Below are 18,071 nucleotides of genomic sequence, written 5' to 3' on the forward strand. Positions count from 1 at the left end.
CTCTTGAGGCATGAAAAACAGCAAAGATCGACTGCAGTATAATAAAGCACAGTTTATTGGTGCGTTTAAGGTGTCGCATGTCGTAGCATGGTGTCCAGCAGATGCGCAATCAAACGGTAGGATAGCTGCAAATGCAGCACGAGACATGTACCCTGAAGCTACAAAGAATAAAACACAATGTTTCCTGTGCAACTTTTCTGTGACATGGTTTGTTAGAAAACTTCCACAATAATAGACGGCAATAAGGACATCGGCGATGTCTTTCTTGTAACCAAGACTTTGCATAGTGAATAACACAGGACAATTTATTTATAGCCAGCTACGGATGTTTATTTGCACCTCTTTGAGCAATTAGTCCCCACATTCAAGGGGTCAATCTTTTTGGGTCACGTGGGAACATGGACGTCTTCCTGATGTTGTCCAGTCCCAAATACAGCATTGTGACCCGCTCCAAGCCTGCAAAAGCAATGGCCTGTCAGCATATTTCTAACCGTTTAATGCCCAGTGTTGCTCAAGAGCAACAACTGAAACTATTTTTTCTCTCGCTTTTTTTTTTTTACATTTAATACCATCTATCGACAGACAAAAGATCTTGGACCTTAAAAATTAAAGAAGAGAGGGCAGCACATACTTCCGTGTGCTAAAAAAATATTGTTTACGCGTATCAACTCACATAGAGCCGGGTGGCTGGCTAGTGACTGGTAACCGAAATGGTACAATGTTGTTATTACAAATGATAGCAATACAAGCTTTACGTTGTTTTTTTTACTTTAGACATAAATCATGGTGATCAAGGTTGCTCTCTCTTGTAGAAGTGATATATGGGCAGCCAGTGCCCAGTGTTTCCCAGTTTCCGTCCTAATGAACCAAAATTTTTTTTACTTCATATTTGTGATGTCGCAAGTCCTTTTATATAAAAAAAACTTCTCATATGATTAAGCAACATAAAGTTTTGGGCATCAAAGGGCTAAATCACTGTAGAAAAAGCTAAGTTCTATGAGAAACTCTTCAAGCCAAGGTTTGTGCACGCACTCACCTATTCCACCGCCAGCATGTGGAGGTGCACCATAGCGGAAGGAGTCAATGTAGGCCTTGATCTTGCTGATGTCTACAGAGAAAGAGTTGTTTAACTTTTAACAGTGCAATGAATGGTAGTTTCATACCAGAAGGCTTATTGACTAATTTTAATTAAGCAAAAATAGATCAATCGCAGCGTGTGCCACACGAGTTCCCGTTTTAACTGAAATATTGCACCTTTCAAAGCACTTGTTAACAGCATATGCTGTTTCGTTTAACAATAATTAAAGCTATCATTTCTCTCATTTCATTACTATTTTTTCTGTAATGCAAAAGAGCTAGGAGAAGGATTAGAAACTGCTCTTGCACTTAACTGACATGACGGCTGATGGCTGGACAAGTCATGTACCTCATGGTGCCAATGATTTTCAGACTTTTGCTGCTAGTTGTGGAATGTACATAGATGCTGAGTAAAAACGGCGGTAGCTCTCATGTTCGTTCCCATAAATATTTTGACTGTATTTGTTATATCTGCCCACTGCGCTACAAAGGCATCTCCTCTCCCATCTGTGTCAAACCTCGGATGCTTTACACTTTTTGTGCAAACACTGTGTTGGGCAACTTGTCACACGAGCTTGTGGCCACACGGAGGCAATGTGTCCATGCCGCTACTCGGAGTGACAGCCAGCCTGTGCCACATGGTGGGCCACTTTTGCTGCCTACTACAACCAGCATTTCGGGAGAAGCTCTTTGCGAAATCATCCAACAACTGGGGGTTTTAGCAAACGCAAGGTAAGGTTAGGGACCAGAAAGCCACGCAGGTTGTACCTATTCCATGTTCTTTAGCTCTCTCCGTCAGAAAGGCTGGGTCGTGAATTCGCTGCGCTCCAGACAGGATCTCTTCCCCACGCATGAACATGTCGTACGAGTTTGACACTTTCTGGAATGAGAAAACAACACGTCACCAGTAGAGGCACATCGAGGCTTTAAGGGGGGACACTGGTCTTGAGGACCAAAAATTTGCCAAAAAAAAATCAATTTTCTGTATTCATTTTATTTGCAGTCTACAGGTCCCAAAGAATGTACCTGCAAAATATTGTAGCTGTACCACAAGTATTTACAAAGCTGTCACCATTTGAAGTTAGCTAAATGGCCATTTTCCCCTGCATTTCCGAACTTTGTGCCTTGTTTTCTCAAAACCACTGTTTTTCCCATGAGGTCAACTGTCGGGTACAATATCTTGGGATGTACTGGTCAGATTTGCGTCATTATTGCTGCATTTGAAAGCTTAAGAACTGAGCAGTGCAATAAAACCAGAAAAATATAAAATTTCTTTATACTAGTACAATTTTTTATGCATTTTGTTTAACAAAAACATTGATAATTGATGACCTGACATTTCATAAGTTCAGAGCAATTGCAGAAACAGTGATAAAATTACTGCTGTGGTATAGAATGGCCCTGGTCCTTCGAGCGCACAAAGAAACAAGAATTATTTAAGTATATCATAAGCTGATAATTAATAAATTGCCCGAAATGGAATGACATAACATGTTGCAAAACATCGAACTTATACTATATAGATGAAAACTGACTGCATATTTGTGCTCAGGATGTTAAAGCACACTTCATGTGCAAATTTCAAGGAGATTGATTCAACAATAACAAAAATGTCTTCAAGACCAGTGTCCCCCCTTAAAAGAAATTTGTGCATGCTGCCGGTTAACTGACTCCACATGGAGCAGTTAGAGTAGAGTAACCACATGGTCTGCTCTCCCTTTGTGACACACAAGTCTTGTCCCAACAACTGTACCAGCAGGACACAGTCTGGCTGCCCCCATTTGTCCTTCATGAACGTCATAAGCAACCTCCGCGCAAGAAAAAGCTTTGGTGATAACGTGCCTGCCAGGCATTGACTCCTACTGCAATGCTTCAGGGCATGAGAATTTTACAGTAGAGTTTCCTCCTCTGCTCAGCACAAGCCCCACCCTCAATGGTGCACGAAACATACCGGGTCACGAGGGTCGGGCATGGTGTAGAACGGTCGCACTTTGAGCGGATACTTGTCCAGGATGTAGAAGTCGGTGTCGTACTGCAAGGACAGGGGGCACACGCCACTGAGTGCACTTTCATTCTAATGAGAAGGTGCAGATTACCGCATTTTCGTGCATATAACCAGCCCTGCATATAGCCACACCCCCACTTTCAGCCAGCAGGAAAAGAAAAAAAAATCCTTGCGTATTGCCCGCACATTTGATACAGGGAAAGGCTTCACCAAAGCTACTGCTCAAGCAACACATCACATTCTATGTAGACAGAAAAAGTGTATATTTAGCAAGTAGAATACACTGACTGCAAGGCTAAAGTCACAATTCACTCAGTGTCACTGTTCTCGCTAGAGCTATCACTTGAGCTGCAGTCCTCACTGTTGTACACAAGGTCATCCTCACGGCACAACGTGCAGAGCAGCGTCACAGCACAACATGCATTGCCATCAAGCTGCACTGAAGGAAAAACCCCACGTATTATTCGCACTCCTACTTTGCCGCTGAAATTTTCACATTCTTGGTGTGGGTTATACGCAAAAATACGGCACAAAGTGCAGCCCAAGCCAGGTCCCACCACAGGAGCCCCCTTTGGCTCCTGCAGGCATCTGCTAGTTACCAAAGGTCATGCTTATGTGTGTACTAAAGTATGCATGGCAGAAACAAAGCTTTGTTTTGGGCTAAGTGGTTAGAGGCAGTCAGCTGCAAAATAAGAGAATACACAAAGCTTTGCCTACTCTTGTAGTTCCAAATTTTCCAGATGGGGAGCATATTCCAAGAATGTGCTTGCCATTTAGCCGTTTAAGGACTTAGCATTAACATTTATACACTTGCAGTGCATAGCAATTAAAAATAATGCCAAACACTATATTTCATATTGGTGCAGTGTCATTACAGCCTAGAAACTGAAAGTGCAGAGTGCAGATAAAATGCACCTTTTAACTGCTTTAAAAGTAGTTACTATGCAGTGTTGAAAATGGCATAAGAATTGATTTGTGCTGACTGGCTGGTGAAAGACGTCAATATTTTTGGGTACACATTCTGAATGTTAAGTTGCTGCAAGCCCCCTTTATTTAAGGCTGGGAATTTAATGGGGAAGCTAAGCATCGCCCATAGCATAGCTTTTTAAGAAGACACACGGAAGGACACTACGTGCAGTTCCTTGGTTCAGATATGCGGGGAGATTCAGAAAGACCGGTTAGGATCAGGTTCAAGTGAATGCCCCACGAACCTTTGCCTTGACCAGGCGCCCCAGAAGTTTCTCATTTGGTGTGCTCAGGTCGTCTTCGTCGTCTATTTCGACTCCCGCCTGGCGTAGCATGGCTACTGCTTCCGGAAACTCAAGCCTCAGGCTGCGTTCAAAGAGTGAATGGGATTACCTTTGGGCCCCTCAAAGCCTGATATGTCACGGTCATACTACTCGGAACAGTTGTTTAGCAAAGTATACCTCTACCTAGAAGCACAAAGAACTTCCCTGCAAAGCAAAAACATTGTACTACATTCATGGTGTACCTCGCCCTGGTGTGCTGCACTGGAGGATTGCTTTTAGGGGCGAAGCCCCTTAGGTACTGGGGCTGTTGGCGTCTCCTGTCATCATCGTAGTCTCATGTAGTCACGGTACTAAAACTCTGGGAACCTCGTTCGAGCCTTGCGCTAGAACATAACCCATGCTCAAAAAAACACAGGGAGACTCGTTTCTGGTGGAGCACTTCGCAACGCGTACTAAAAAAACACTGGGACACTTGTTTATGCCTCACGGTAAAAGAGCTTCGTGCTTCAAAGACAAGAGACTTTTACAGCAAAGCTGTATACCTCTACCCTCAATGGTCCCATCTCCGTTGGCAAAAACGTCAAGGCGTCAAGAATACACTTATGCACTGCATGCTTCGCCCATTCACAGGTTTCACGTTAGTGGAGATGGCTTGGGATTGTTTTTACAAAGCTCTTGAACCTGGTGCTTGCTGCACTGCAGGTTTGTCAGGTGAAGCACGGTCCTCTACTAAAGGGAGCCAATCAAATGTTATTTCTATCTTCATTCAACTCCAGTATGCAACGACTAATCACTTCAATAATAAAATGTACAAAGCCACAAACTGAACCCAAGGGCAGTGAATACTTTCCTCACTAACCCTGTATAGCAATAGTATCTATTTCAGTGTAACAATTTGTATTTTTTAATCTGATATACAAACATTCAGTTGCATTTAAAACTGCAACCTGCCATAAAAACACTCACAACGGTCTGGGGAAATTCAGATTGAGCTACGCAGGCACAAAATAAGCACTGGCACACAGTTGAAAAAACAAAGCCACATCACATTACACAACCAGAAACGCTTAGGGGCCATGAAGACAAAATACAAGTTTGCTGTATACGAAAGATTAGGTGTTTTATAGTGCCCGCGGTGCTTGCCCGGCAGCAAACAATGTTTTATTCACTGAGAAATTAAACAATTTAAGCCAAAATTTCAATTCTCCTGCCATATCGTGTGTTTTGTGGAATCGACAATGACTTATCCAGGGCAAGTTTTTAAAACAAACGTTAGTATGTTGCCTAAGGCTGCCATCCATGGCAAAAACATTTTTTGTCAGCCAGGTCACACAGGGTTCGTTCAGGATTCAAATGCAAGAATATTCAAGGACTTTCAAGGCCCTGTCAAGGCATTTTCAAGGGTGCAGGGGAGAACGTGCAGCAAACTGTTCTACTACTGCTCTGCTCACATGCAAAACATTTGCTGCTTTACGTTTCGAGAAATGACCTTTAGAAAAATCACTGTGGAACAACTTCACCCTTTGGAAGTAGACAAGTTTAGTGCCACCCGCAATAATAATGAGAGAGCTTTACAAAAAACATGCCATTTTGAACTTTTTCGAGCTCTGCAAATCCTCTTAATACACAGTCTCGGATGGCGAGGAACATAAATTAATACCTCCTGCCATTGTCATCCCCTAATGTCTGTTCATGAACAAGGAACGGTCTACTGACTCTGCCCGCCATCACACCTGTCAAAATAAAATATTCCAACAAAGCTTAGGAGCTAGATGCACTGTGTTCCCACATTCAGAGTATTGCTTATCTGTGCTCATTTTTATGTCATTCTGGGGTGTCAGCACCGTTCGTTTTCGAAACGTAGTGGAGCATAGCTATGATGGGACACAAGTGATATGCAAAATGAATAGCAGGACGAGGCAATGCAGAAAGCAGCATATAACATGGGAAGGGGATGTATGTTAATTTCCCCTAGTCTGATGTGGGGATTTCATTCCGTATGAGCCTTTGCATAAAGCAGCCCGCCTGTACTCCCAAGCTGGCTTGAAATTGAAAAAGCATGTTTTTGATCAGGAGTGTGCAGGGCCACAAAGATAAGCAATAAAAAGCAGGTCACATATCCGGGCCTCTTATAAGGCTTTCAAGGCCCTTAACTCAGTTTTCAATTTCAAGGGTTTTCAAAAACATGTACGAACCCTGGGTTACCATTTGCCTTCATAGAAGGCGAAACGGGTAGTAATCACATTGTGAGGTAATGTGTACGACTCGACAGGAAGTGTCACATCAGTGCCGGTATGCCAGTTGGCCAGTGTCATGTCTTCGGCGCACGTTAAAGATTCCCAGGTGTTCAAAATTAATCCGGAGCCCTCCACTACGGCGTGCCTCATCGCCTGCATTGCGTCGGCGCGTTAAACCCTACAATCAATCAATCAACCAGTGTCGTGTCAGACAAGCCCAACACGCTCGACAGCTGTGCAGTGTCGGCCAGCATAGTCCAACATTCTTACTGCTATAAAAAGAATGTGCACTATATTTAAGCACCAATAGCTAGCTTGTTCTGCAAGCTTATAATCCCTGTTTAACCAGTTTAATTTGCACTGAATTTTGTTGGCCTCAGCCAATCGCAGCAAACTGCCCATAATACATCATTCATAGGTTCAGTGTGGAAAAGTGGCCAGTGTGTCGCATGCCCATTCTATTTTTTTTTGTTATACAGCTTTTTTTTTTTTTTTAGTAAAACTCGCATTAAAAGTGGTGTCATAATGAGGCATTCTTTCGAATGAGCCAAACCTGCATTTTGTCTTCATGGCCCCTTTCGTTACCGCGGGAAAATGACCAATTTTGAGGGGCCTAACAAAACATTATTTCTGTGCTATACATATTGGTTAGGCACACATTGCAGTGACATAAAATGCAGATGATTCCACGCGCTTTCCAACGACGCCAGTTTTAATAATGTTTTCATAAATAATGATTGCGAAAAAAATTATCACATTCAAAATTTTTGTCCAGGCATTGAAGAAAATAAAAAAATAGGTAGGAAGTTGTGTATAATAAACCACCGGTAGTAGAAAAAATTTAGAATATACATTTTGTAGGTAAACATTTTGTAGGTAAAAAATTGAGTTGCACGGTACAATTTGACAGATATAAAAGAAAATGTTAGCACGCGTGGTGCCCGTGCCTTGCGGTGAAGCCCAACCTCCATTTCAAATTTTGCTATTTTGGATAGTTCTCTGGAAGAAATCTGGTGGTTTGACATCATTAAATGCCCCAATTAGCCTCCACATGATGTAAAAACACCTTGTCAATGATTATGACCAGCACAATATTGAAGGCAAGCAAGCGATGCGAAAAAATCCGCTTAGAGTTGAAAACCAAACTCCTTGGTGGATGCTTGTTGACGTTCTGATCATCACTTGTCAGTCAGAACTTTAATTTGGGGTTTATTATGTTCAGTCTCGCTATGGTAGCCCTGCTTGCAGGAATAAGGTACGATGCACTAGAATGGTGCCCAGCAAGCTTTCACCAAGCCGCCGTCGTGCTATGAAGCGAGTTCAGCACTACGAGCCTACTACACTGCAGCACCACCTAACAATTTCGAAAAGAAACAATTACAAGGCTTTTGGAGACTTTGTCAGAATAGACAGCTCTACTAAGGAGCGACACTAGACTTCATGAAATACCCTCGGACAAAAACGAAACTGGCCGGTGAGCAGCTGGCGGTGTTCAAGGCCAATTGGAAGCGTTCTCCTCGTCTGAACTGATATCCACCGACTCGGTGTTATCTTTTGACTTACAGCAGAAGCTGTTATCGCAGAAGTAAGGCGTGGGTAAAGTGGAAGCACGAGCGGCATGCCTGTTTCGAGGAACAGTAGCGGGCAACGGAGGCGCCATGGCAAATGAGCTTGTAGTTGGGTAACTGCGTAGTAGCGCCAAATATGAGTTTCGCAGCGCAAAAGCGAAACCTAAACTGCTGGAAACTGGCTGAAATGCCAGGCACACTTGCTAGACATGCGGGTGACCACCAGAAATAAGCTTTGGCAGAATAAAGCTACCTTTTCTCCGAACCAAAGATCACTAGTGAATAGCTGGTGTCATTTTCAAGTAATTATCACCTCTCAACGCTGTTGGATTACAAAGCCGACAACATTATTTGGTACTTGACTTGCCAGGAGCCTTTTGATAAAAAAAATAAAATAATGGTAATGCAGCCTAACCACGAGCGGCATGCGTTTTTGTCAAGTGCAGCAGCCATGCCCCCTTCCTCAAAAAAACGCACCTCAGCTCACAAAAAACGCCGTTAAAAATCTCAATGCTGCGAGAGTGAGAAAAATTTAAACTGATTTTAAAAGTGCAGTGCCTAGACTAACCACTGGCCGCATTAGGTGTACAAGAAACAACTACAACATGTTGAAATAGGCAATATAAATCATCGATCACCGGTGATCGATTTGAATAGGCGTGGTAACGAAAGAGTTAACACAAGCGAAGACAGGTGGGATACATGCTGCCGTTTAGACCCCGATTTACAGCAGGAACTAACAGGTCAAGTAAGCAGCACCTCGACTGATTTGACTGGTTGATTGTAGGGTTTAACGCGCCGACGCAACGCAGGCGATGAGGCGTGCCGTAGTGGAGGGCTCTAGATTACTTTTGGCCACCTGGGGATCTTTATCGTGCGCCGAAATCTCGTACACACGGGCGTTTTTGCTTTTCGTCTCCATAAAAAAAGTGACCGCCGCGGCCGGGAATAGAACCCGCATCCTCGTGCACAGCAGCAGAACGCCATAGCCACAGAGCCACTGCGGCGGGTAAGCAGCACCTCTCCACCACATATCCACCTCAAGCATCCACTCAGGCGCATATCCTGAGGCGCACATCCACATATCCACCTCAAGCATCCACACTATCCACTCAGGCGGCCTGGATGTTACCACTATCCCCTGCTCTCGCTTGTTGGCAAGCGGTCGCATGACAAGCTTACCTGGGCTCTAGAAACTTGAACGGAGCTGCTGGAAACTGCCGGTTGACTGCAGCGATTTCATCAGCAAACCTGCAATCATAAAAAGTAACTCCTTTTCTCCTTTTCTGAGTTCCTTTTCAAAGTTCGGATCAGCTCTCACAACTTATCCAAGGTGCATAGGTGCTTACATATTTCGTCTAGTATTTTATTTCCAAGACTGAAGGCAATGGGGAAAAATAATTTATCCCCTGGTCCCTTCCCGATACTGGCTTGTAGCTTTCAGGACTAAGAAAGCCACCCACTCTTATGCTCAATAAACATTTTCCAATCAAATCCATCAATCGTATTCCAAAATTAGTAATGATGCAATTGAAGTGTTCGAGGTGGCAGCACTGTTTTATGTGCGTGAAGCTTCTATAAGTTGGCTGCTTTATATTGGTATGGGTGACCAGAGCAAGTATCCATTAACTGCAATTCTGATCGATGCACAGTGCTGTTCGGAGTCCAATCCAGTTGGGAATTGGAACATTACAACCTATTATATGACAGAGTGCTGGATATTTCTTTGCAGTTAATTTATTTTATAAGTCACCTCAGCTTGATAGGTAACCACACACTGAGAAGTATGTCAGGTAAATTGTAGTTCTTATCTTTACCTCAGTACATCGTAAAATTGAATTCAAGGTGAAATCAGCAAAAGTCGATTTGCTGACGGGCAGGTTAGGCACTGTGAGTTGTTTCACCCTGAATTGTACTTGTTCACTTCAAGACAGCTCTATGAGACTCTGCTGAGGATTTGACAATGCAAAGTCAAGCTAGTTAAACATAGGCACATAGTCCAACCACTGTAGGCTGCAGCTAGTTCTGTGTACCTTTTTGAAAAGCATTCTGTTACACACTATTGTGGGCAATACTCGCATTCAAATTTGGAACTTTGTATCAAACACCTGGCATATGTGGCATGCCATGGTGAAGGACTTTAAGATCAGTTCAGACTGGCTCAAACTTTTAGTTGGCACTCAAATCGAGCCTGGAGAAAAATGAAACCACCACGACCTTGCTTTACTCTAGTTTTCCTTCATCAAACGTACACACACACTGGTAGCGGCTGGTGTTGAGAGCCACTGTACCTGTCACGAAGACCCTTGAAGATGTCCACAAACATTTGCCCTATCACATCGACCACCTCGTGGTAGTGGTAGTTGAAGGCCATCTCCAAATCCAAGCCCACAAACTCGCACAGGTGGCGGTGGGTGTTTGAGTCCTCGGCCCTGAACACTGGAAACGGGAGTGGGGCCAGAGGAAGGAGACGTTTCAGCTGTGCAGGCCTCCAGAACCCAGAAAAATGTCAACAGGTGGCTTTGCTGGGCCAACACAGCGTATTGTGTGAAAGGTGCATATGGCCCTGCTTGCAAAGCATTGTCCAATACCGCATAACAGGTATAGGCCTCACAAGATTCAGAGCACAGGCACGAATTACTTGTGGAGGACCCTGTTAGTGCTTGACCTCTAAGAATGTGAAGGGGCTGAGAGAACCAGTCATAAAGAAGCCTCACCTTAAGCAATTGTTTTTTGCATTACGTATGTAACAGCAAAAAGGCTCTGCTCTTTTTACCTGTGATTTGCAGAATGCAGCTATTTTAATAAGAGTATTCTGCATGTCTAAAATAGTACAAAACAAGAATGCGAGGAAGCTTCGTGCATGCAAAAAAACTGCGCTGACTGCACACCATGCTCCTTCCACACCACTTTGGGGTTCCCCTCCAGCACGTTTGCCTGAGCACAGGGTGTCCCCAATCCATGGCTGCAATATGGCTGCCACTGCCCCTTACCTGCTCCAACTGTGAAGACCTTGTCAAAATCAGCAGCAATGGCCATCTGCTTGTAGAGCTGTGGCGACTGTGCCAGGTAAGCACTCCCCTTGAAGTAGGACACTTCAAAGACGTTGGCGCCTCCCTCGCTTGCAGCTGCAACAAGACACGTCTCCTTCTGGATTTTTTCAACCAAGACATTAGGCGCCTTTTATAGCGATAGATGCACTAAGCACTAAAATGCTGCACTGCAGCATTTTGACTTGATGTCAAGATGTTTTGACCTGTTTGTGCAGTTGTCTAGAGTACGTGGTTGCAAGAGGTCCGACACCAGCTACAAGCTATAAGAGCAAGATCACCAGGGAAATCATTGGTGAAATACACTAGCATTTGTGTGCAGGAGCCACCTTCAGTGACTCTTAGCATGTTTCTACTGAATTATGCTGCTCTGCAAGCGAACACATTTATAAAATCATGCCTCTGCTTCTATTGCAATGCCTTCTCTTGCCATTCATACGCTCAGCCCACGTATGCTGAAGTAGCTTGCAGGCTGGTAAGCCACCAAGTCAATGTACCACAGAAAGATGCAAAAACCGTGACAAATTCTCTGAGGAGAAATCCCGGCGTGCATTTTCCCGTCTGCAAAGCCATAAGGCGCGAGTATCAGAAACCAATAAAATGCAGAAATCCATTTTGTAAGCCAATGTCTGCAGGACATGCGGCACCCTTTAGATCGCAGTAAATGAGACTGCTCGTCTGGTTTTAGCACTTCTGCCAGCTTTAGTCACCACAGACGCCCAATGCCTCAGAGGTCTTGTTTAGTGAATGTAAAGTAGCCTTAATTAGCATTTATTAACATCACTTTGCACTTGCATTTGTGTTGAGTAATTATTGCGCCCCTACAGCAGACTTATGTCTGCTGTAGGTTCAGCAGACTTATGTCTGCTGAACCCTTGGCTGCACCCACTTCCGGAGCCACCTCACAGGTTGGACGGAACAGTAACTCAACCACAGACCTGAAAATCTGGAGTTATTTTCAGGGGCAGCTCACCTGAAATGATCTTGGGCGTGTGTATCTCGACAAATCCCCGCTTAGTCAGCGAGTCCCTGAAGAGGCTGCAGACCCCCGCCTGGAGACGGTAGATGGCCTGGTTGGCTGGGGTCCTCAGGTCAAGGACTCGGTTGTCCAGACGGGTGTCCTGGTTCACCCGGATGTTCAGACCCTCCGTGTCCTGGAAGACAGAATCATCATCGGCACTCACAATACACTACACCGCGTTAGCTTAACTCTTGCCATACAACTGTACTCCCACATCACACTGTGCAGTGCTAGCCTAGTTAATATGATAGCCCTAACTGTCTCCGGAAATCACGGCTATACAGGCTTTAACCACTTTAAGTGGCTAAAGGCTGAACAGCTGTGTTTATCGCCCTATACACACACACAACATTCTGAGTTTATCAAAGGATGTTCAGCCAAACGGGCACAATTCCACTACTTTCATCTTCCTGATAGTTTGATCGTGAGCTGGGTAGCCTGTACGTACAGAGGCACAGACGCTCAGCCGTGTCCACACAATGAGAGCAAGCTTGATCGGTAGCCCACCGTGAGGTGAAAGAAAGGCAAAACTAAAAGCAGCTCAGAAGAAAGAAAAAGAGTGGAAAGACTTCTTGCCTCTTCGGTATCAGGCCTTGCAGCATCCTCAACTTGCAGTGGAAGACGTGGCTCAGATGCGCTCACAACAAAGAACTGAAACAGATGCCCCAGGCAGCAGACACATTAGAACGGGCACGACACAGTTACTAGAGAGCATGTAGAGTGGCCCTCCGAGTGAGCACAGGGCTATCTATGGTGGAGCCAGTGCAAATTTTCTGCGTTTTTTTCCTCCCTCATATTGTAAATGGATAAATAAATCGAAATAGAATTTCCAGAATAGAGAAATGCCAACAGCACTTAATTAACTGTTAGAATGCCTTTCGGGCAAAACAGTCTGATCAGTTTCACTCACAGGCCAACATTTGCAGGCCACATGCGATGTTGCAACAGTTGTACTCGCAATCTTATTCAGCCCTATCTGTGTTTGTCTTTTTTGGCAAAGCTGAAAATGGCCACAGTTCTTGTTATCCTTCTCAAAGATTAGCTTCCTCAATGCAAGAAAATTAAATGTCCAAATCAAGCAAGTCAAACATTACACTGCAGCAACAAAAAAACTTAGATGAGATGATGAAAGTAGCCAAAAGGCCCTATGCCAAGTTGTACACTACCAATGTTAGGACAGAAGGCATTACCGATTAAAGATGATGCGCTTCTTGCACTTCTCCCCCTTCGTGTGTGCAAGCGACACTTTTTAAGAATTTTTCTTGTGTTACTCATGAATAAACCACGTGCATGTAACAACACAAATGATTCTTTTGTCACTTTATGGTCACCCTAAAAATATGACAATTCCTTCTCAAAATAGATTCAACCGAAGAATTTAAATCAGCAATAAAAAAAATAGACCCTGGGGGGTCGCATTTGGCAAAAAAATTTCATCCTCACAGGGTTAGTTGTGGATCGCCTAAAAGAAGAAGCGGACATTGTACATTTTTTTTAAAAAAGCTTGCAAGATTACCCCAGACACTGCCATTTATTATCATTAAGTTATCCTCACCTCTTCAATGTGCAGCTCAACATCCTGTTGCGTGCAACCTTCGATCTTCTGCGGGGACGTCTGTACCAGGCCGTGCACATCCACTATGGACTCCTTGTTCACCCTGGGGAGGGGAACAGGAACAGGCTCCGTTACGGCAAATAACTTGGAACACCACCACAGTGAATAGCCACGCAAGCAACTTAACCAACTAGGTAAAACACAAGCAGGGTGCTTCATAATGGAGCCTCACCCCAAACTCTTTCACGACAAGTTTATGATTAGACTGCGGCCAATTTACTACAAGACTACCTAAATAATGAACCTAGAAAATGTTTTGGTGGGCACTGATGAACTCTATGTAACATTGGCAGCAATGAACACCTTGAAGTCCAATTTCTTTTATTCACTTGCCATGCTATTCAAGCTGTTTACTGCATAAGAATAAATACATTTGCAACAAGGTTGGCATGGTGTTATGAGCTAGATGCCTGACATTTTGTTAAATTAAAAGGAAGTTAAAGTTTTGTATTTCACCAAATTAAAATACGTGCAGTAACTGTTTATCCCATAAGAATAAATACATTTGTGGCAAGGCTGGCATAACGTTATGAACAAGATGTGTGACGTTTTACTGGATTAAGGAAGTTAGAGTTTTGCATTTCACAAAATAGAAATACTTGCAGTAACTTTTGTAGATCTCAGCGGTAAGCTTCTCGATAAATGATGGCTCAAAAGCCTATGACATTCATAATTTTTTGTAACTATGACCACATCTGTATTAAAATTATGGGCTTATGATCCGGGATGCGTCACTTACAAGGCACAGAACTTCACCATGGCCTTGCTCACTTTTTCGGACACCGCTACGAGGCACTGCACCGTGTACTGTTGCTGGCGGAGAACAAAGAAGCACTGCTTCCCTGTATGAAGAAAACAAAAACGTACTGCGATTAACTCTAATCCACAACACATGTGGGCCCTGCCTGGGCACGTTGACAATCGCACACTTTACTGGAAGGAGCGTCACCGCGGTGCAGAAAATTTACAAGGGAATCTTGCAAGGTATATCTATGAGGAGAAGCCCACAATGTTTTCAAGTGAAACTCTAACACAGCAACGGATAACACAAAACAACAAAAAACAAGACATAAGAACACGCTACAATTGGGCAAACGTTCCTTTTCATGCCAGACTGTGCAATGTTTACTACATATTGCTGCAGTATGCTTACTTAAAGGGACCCTGCAACACTCTGAGTATTACAATTCAACCTGCGTGACGTTCAGATTACACTGCCAGGAATACCCAAGCCAAATCTTAGACATGCACGTGAAGTGGTGAGCGTGCAAATCGATGTGACTGACACGGAAAAAGCAACCGCACTCTCTTCAATTCTCCTCATTATGCACCACTGGCATGGCCCAAACTACGTCAGTTAGGCAGGCCATGGCTGTCCAATCGGCTGTCGCTGGTCAACTTCACGGCTTATTTCTCGCATTCTCTGTGACGATCTGCCGTCGTCAGCGCTGTGTACCAACCTCTTGTATGCCTCACCCTGTGCGCATGGTTTTGGCGTTTCTTTTGTGTTTTGAGAGCGCGTGGAGTTCAAGTGACGAACTTAATACTTCCCTTTTAACCGGACCACATGACAACGAGCATTTATTGCTTGGAAAACACCCTACCAGGCTGAGCGCACACTTGCGAGCAGGCAGTTGTGCCTGCTTTTTGGTTGCACCAGACCCCTCCATGTTGCGGAGAAAACTCCCCGGCCTGTGAGATATCGAAGGCCGCCGAAGAGAGCACATCGAGCCAACGCCACCTAGAGAAGGTGGCGTGGCTTGAGCCGCCCCCTTTCCAGGAGTGAGCGCGCAGCTTTCGTTGCGTTGTCAGCGGTCGAGTTGAGAGGGAACGATTATGCGCGATTTCTCATCACCAGTAGTTTCGTTGATAGTGAACGGATTTTCGTAATTCTTGTGGGAGGAGATTGCTGGGACATTAGACTTTACTCCGTAATACATTCTGAGTAGTCGATGGTAAGTGCTGCAGGGTCCCTTTAATATGCGATGACACTACAGTATTATTTGAGTTCAATGCTGTTGCGAGGCCTGTATCTGCTCGAGCTATCGTATAAACTTGCCTTTAGATCTGCTCGTATGGAGCCTGCCTCGTATCCACACGAGCTGGCCAGACAAAGGCGCGGCCAAGTCTTTGACGCATGTCATCTGACGTGTTGACTTCTCTGCGGACTGCAACATTGGCAGCTTGCCGTACCGGCCTTCCGAGTAATCATCTTCGGCATCTCCCGCCTGCTTGTTTGCCTGAGCGGTATGGAAAGACGGCCAACAAGACAACCCTTTGAGAGAAACTCGGTGGGAATCATATAAATGCATCTTGTTAAGCGCTCAACCAGCGCCTTCTCGTAGGCCGACTAATCGCACAAGCTGTCTGCACATTGTATACTTTTAAAAGACACAAGACTGGTGGCAACAAACTTACGTTGTCTTGTGCCTGCTTTGATGACTTCTTGGCAGCCTTTTCCTGCTCCTTAGCTTGCTTTTTAAGCGCCTTCTTTGATAGCGGTTGGCCATCGGGGCTGGAAAGTAGATAAGGATGTTTTCGTCAGCATGTGTTCTAGCACAGCACGGGGCGCGTGGAAGCAGCCACATGGCGTACAGTTGTTAAGAGGCGGCTGATCAACATTCTGTTAAGCGCAACAAACCAAGGAAATCACTCCGATCGGAGCTCAGCTTTTCAACGAAGTGTTTTAGGTGTCAAGCTCGGACTTTCTGACAAGGTAAAAGAGGCTATGCGTTATTGATCTACATACCCAAGAGGCACACTTTCCTCGCCTTTCGTCATGAAGAATCGTGCAGGAACAAAATAGCGATGAATGTATGCAAGATTTAACTGTGCTTGCACGCTCCCGCACCCACACGCACCAACCCACAAGGACTCACGCTGCCGGCCGCAAGCGCTGGATATGACGTGAGGGACGTGAGGGCAAAATGACCGAAATTGGAACCCGATATGCCGATATCGTGAATGTTTACCAAGTCAAAGGCGCTGGACAAATGTGACTGGCTCTTTAATCTTCACACGTATATTATTACAAATTAAACGATATAGGCTTTCGTAAACGATTAAAGTTGCGCTAATATTGAAAGCGAATCGGCATCGGCATCAATTTTTCTCGGCTGCTCTCACGGTGTAGGAAGGAGAGGTGACTCAACGCGGCGGGCGAGCGCGGCGAAACTTGGTTCGGCGCGGACGCATGCGCTCGTAGGTGGCGCTACTCGAACGAGGGCCATGCACTGCGGGTTTTCGGTAGCCACGGGCATGGAAACGCGCCTCGTACTGCGCCGTATAGAACGCGCGCTTGGATTTCGGTGGCATGAATTTATGGTCGCTTCAAACGAAAATACCCTTTCGAAAGAACAGAGGTTCTTAGGGACGTCTCGGGTTAGTATGGGAATTTTAAGGCCGAAGCGCATGCACGCTATTTGGGGCGCGACAGCGACCGTAGCTTAATTCACTTCTTTGCGAAGACGCAGCCACCTCTGCGAGTAATTTAAACAGTATGGGCAAAAAAATGTTGCGGTGCACCAGTGCTGTCCACTACGGTCACGGTGACTACGGCATACGAAGGCAATTTGAATTTCGCTGAACTCGGGCACACATGAATCAAATATCTATTTTAGTTTTGCGTTGTTACTTTTTGCAAACTAGTTTTTACAAGCTTAATAAGCTTTTTCGAACATATACATGTCTATTGCACTGTTTTACACAAAAATGTCCCCAATAAGAAATATCGAGGAAATCACACACCATCAAACAGCAAACTCTATTTAGGACGCTTGTGCCCATCAAACACCAAACTCTGTTTAGGGTGCTTCCAACTTTTCCAACTTTTGATTCATAAACACAATAAACCCGCCGCAGTCTTTGCTAACTATACGAATAAATCGGGACGGAAGCGTGCAGAAAGATAAAATATGTGCCTTCCATAATGCATTGCTTATAATGCATAAGTACTTGCGTTATCAGAAGAAAGCAACGCACACAAACACAGAATACCTAGAAATTGCGACGTCTTCGTCATTACTTTATAAAATCACAGGTTCCTTTCCCCGTGCGGTGGCACTCATTTACGCAGCCGTTATCGCAGGGACTCCGCAAAGTGATAAAAAAATTTCTGATCTCACTGATTTTGAAAGAAAAAACAGGGGATAAGTCGTCAAAAACAAGTGAAAAACACAATGATACTGTCACTGATTTGTTACATAAGATATATGTGATAATAAGTCACTAAAAAACAAAATAATGAAC

General features: G+C 44.4%; 1 protein-coding gene across 1 annotated transcript; it reads right to left on the minus strand.

Moving 5' to 3' along the window:
• Positions 1 to 32: 32 nt before the first annotated feature.
• On the minus strand, positions 33 to 16,737 carry Asprs (aspartyl-tRNA synthetase). Its single transcript, XM_077706348.1, has 15 exons — positions 16,573 to 16,737; positions 16,242 to 16,338; positions 15,883 to 16,063; positions 14,563 to 14,665; positions 13,764 to 13,866; positions 12,785 to 12,859; positions 12,161 to 12,341; positions 11,131 to 11,265; positions 10,429 to 10,576; positions 9,320 to 9,388; positions 4,294 to 4,414; positions 3,029 to 3,109; positions 1,846 to 1,957; positions 1,037 to 1,108; positions 33 to 456 (listed from the first exon to the last, which is right to left on the minus strand). Exons 1-15 carry the CDS (start codon positions 16,602 to 16,604, stop codon positions 365 to 367), a joined length of 1,602 nt encoding a protein of 533 aa, XP_077562474.1. The 5' UTR covers positions 16,605 to 16,737; the 3' UTR covers positions 33 to 364.
• Positions 16,738 to 18,071: the final 1,334 nt, after the last annotated feature.

Source organism: Haemaphysalis longicornis, unplaced genomic scaffold (genome assembly GCF_048455015.1).
Source record: "Haemaphysalis longicornis isolate Haplotype H1 unplaced genomic scaffold, Haemaphysalis longicornis Haplotype H1 scaffold_4, whole genome shotgun sequence".
In the NCBI taxonomy this organism is placed as follows: domain Eukaryota; kingdom Metazoa; phylum Arthropoda; class Arachnida; order Ixodida; family Ixodidae; genus Haemaphysalis; species Haemaphysalis longicornis.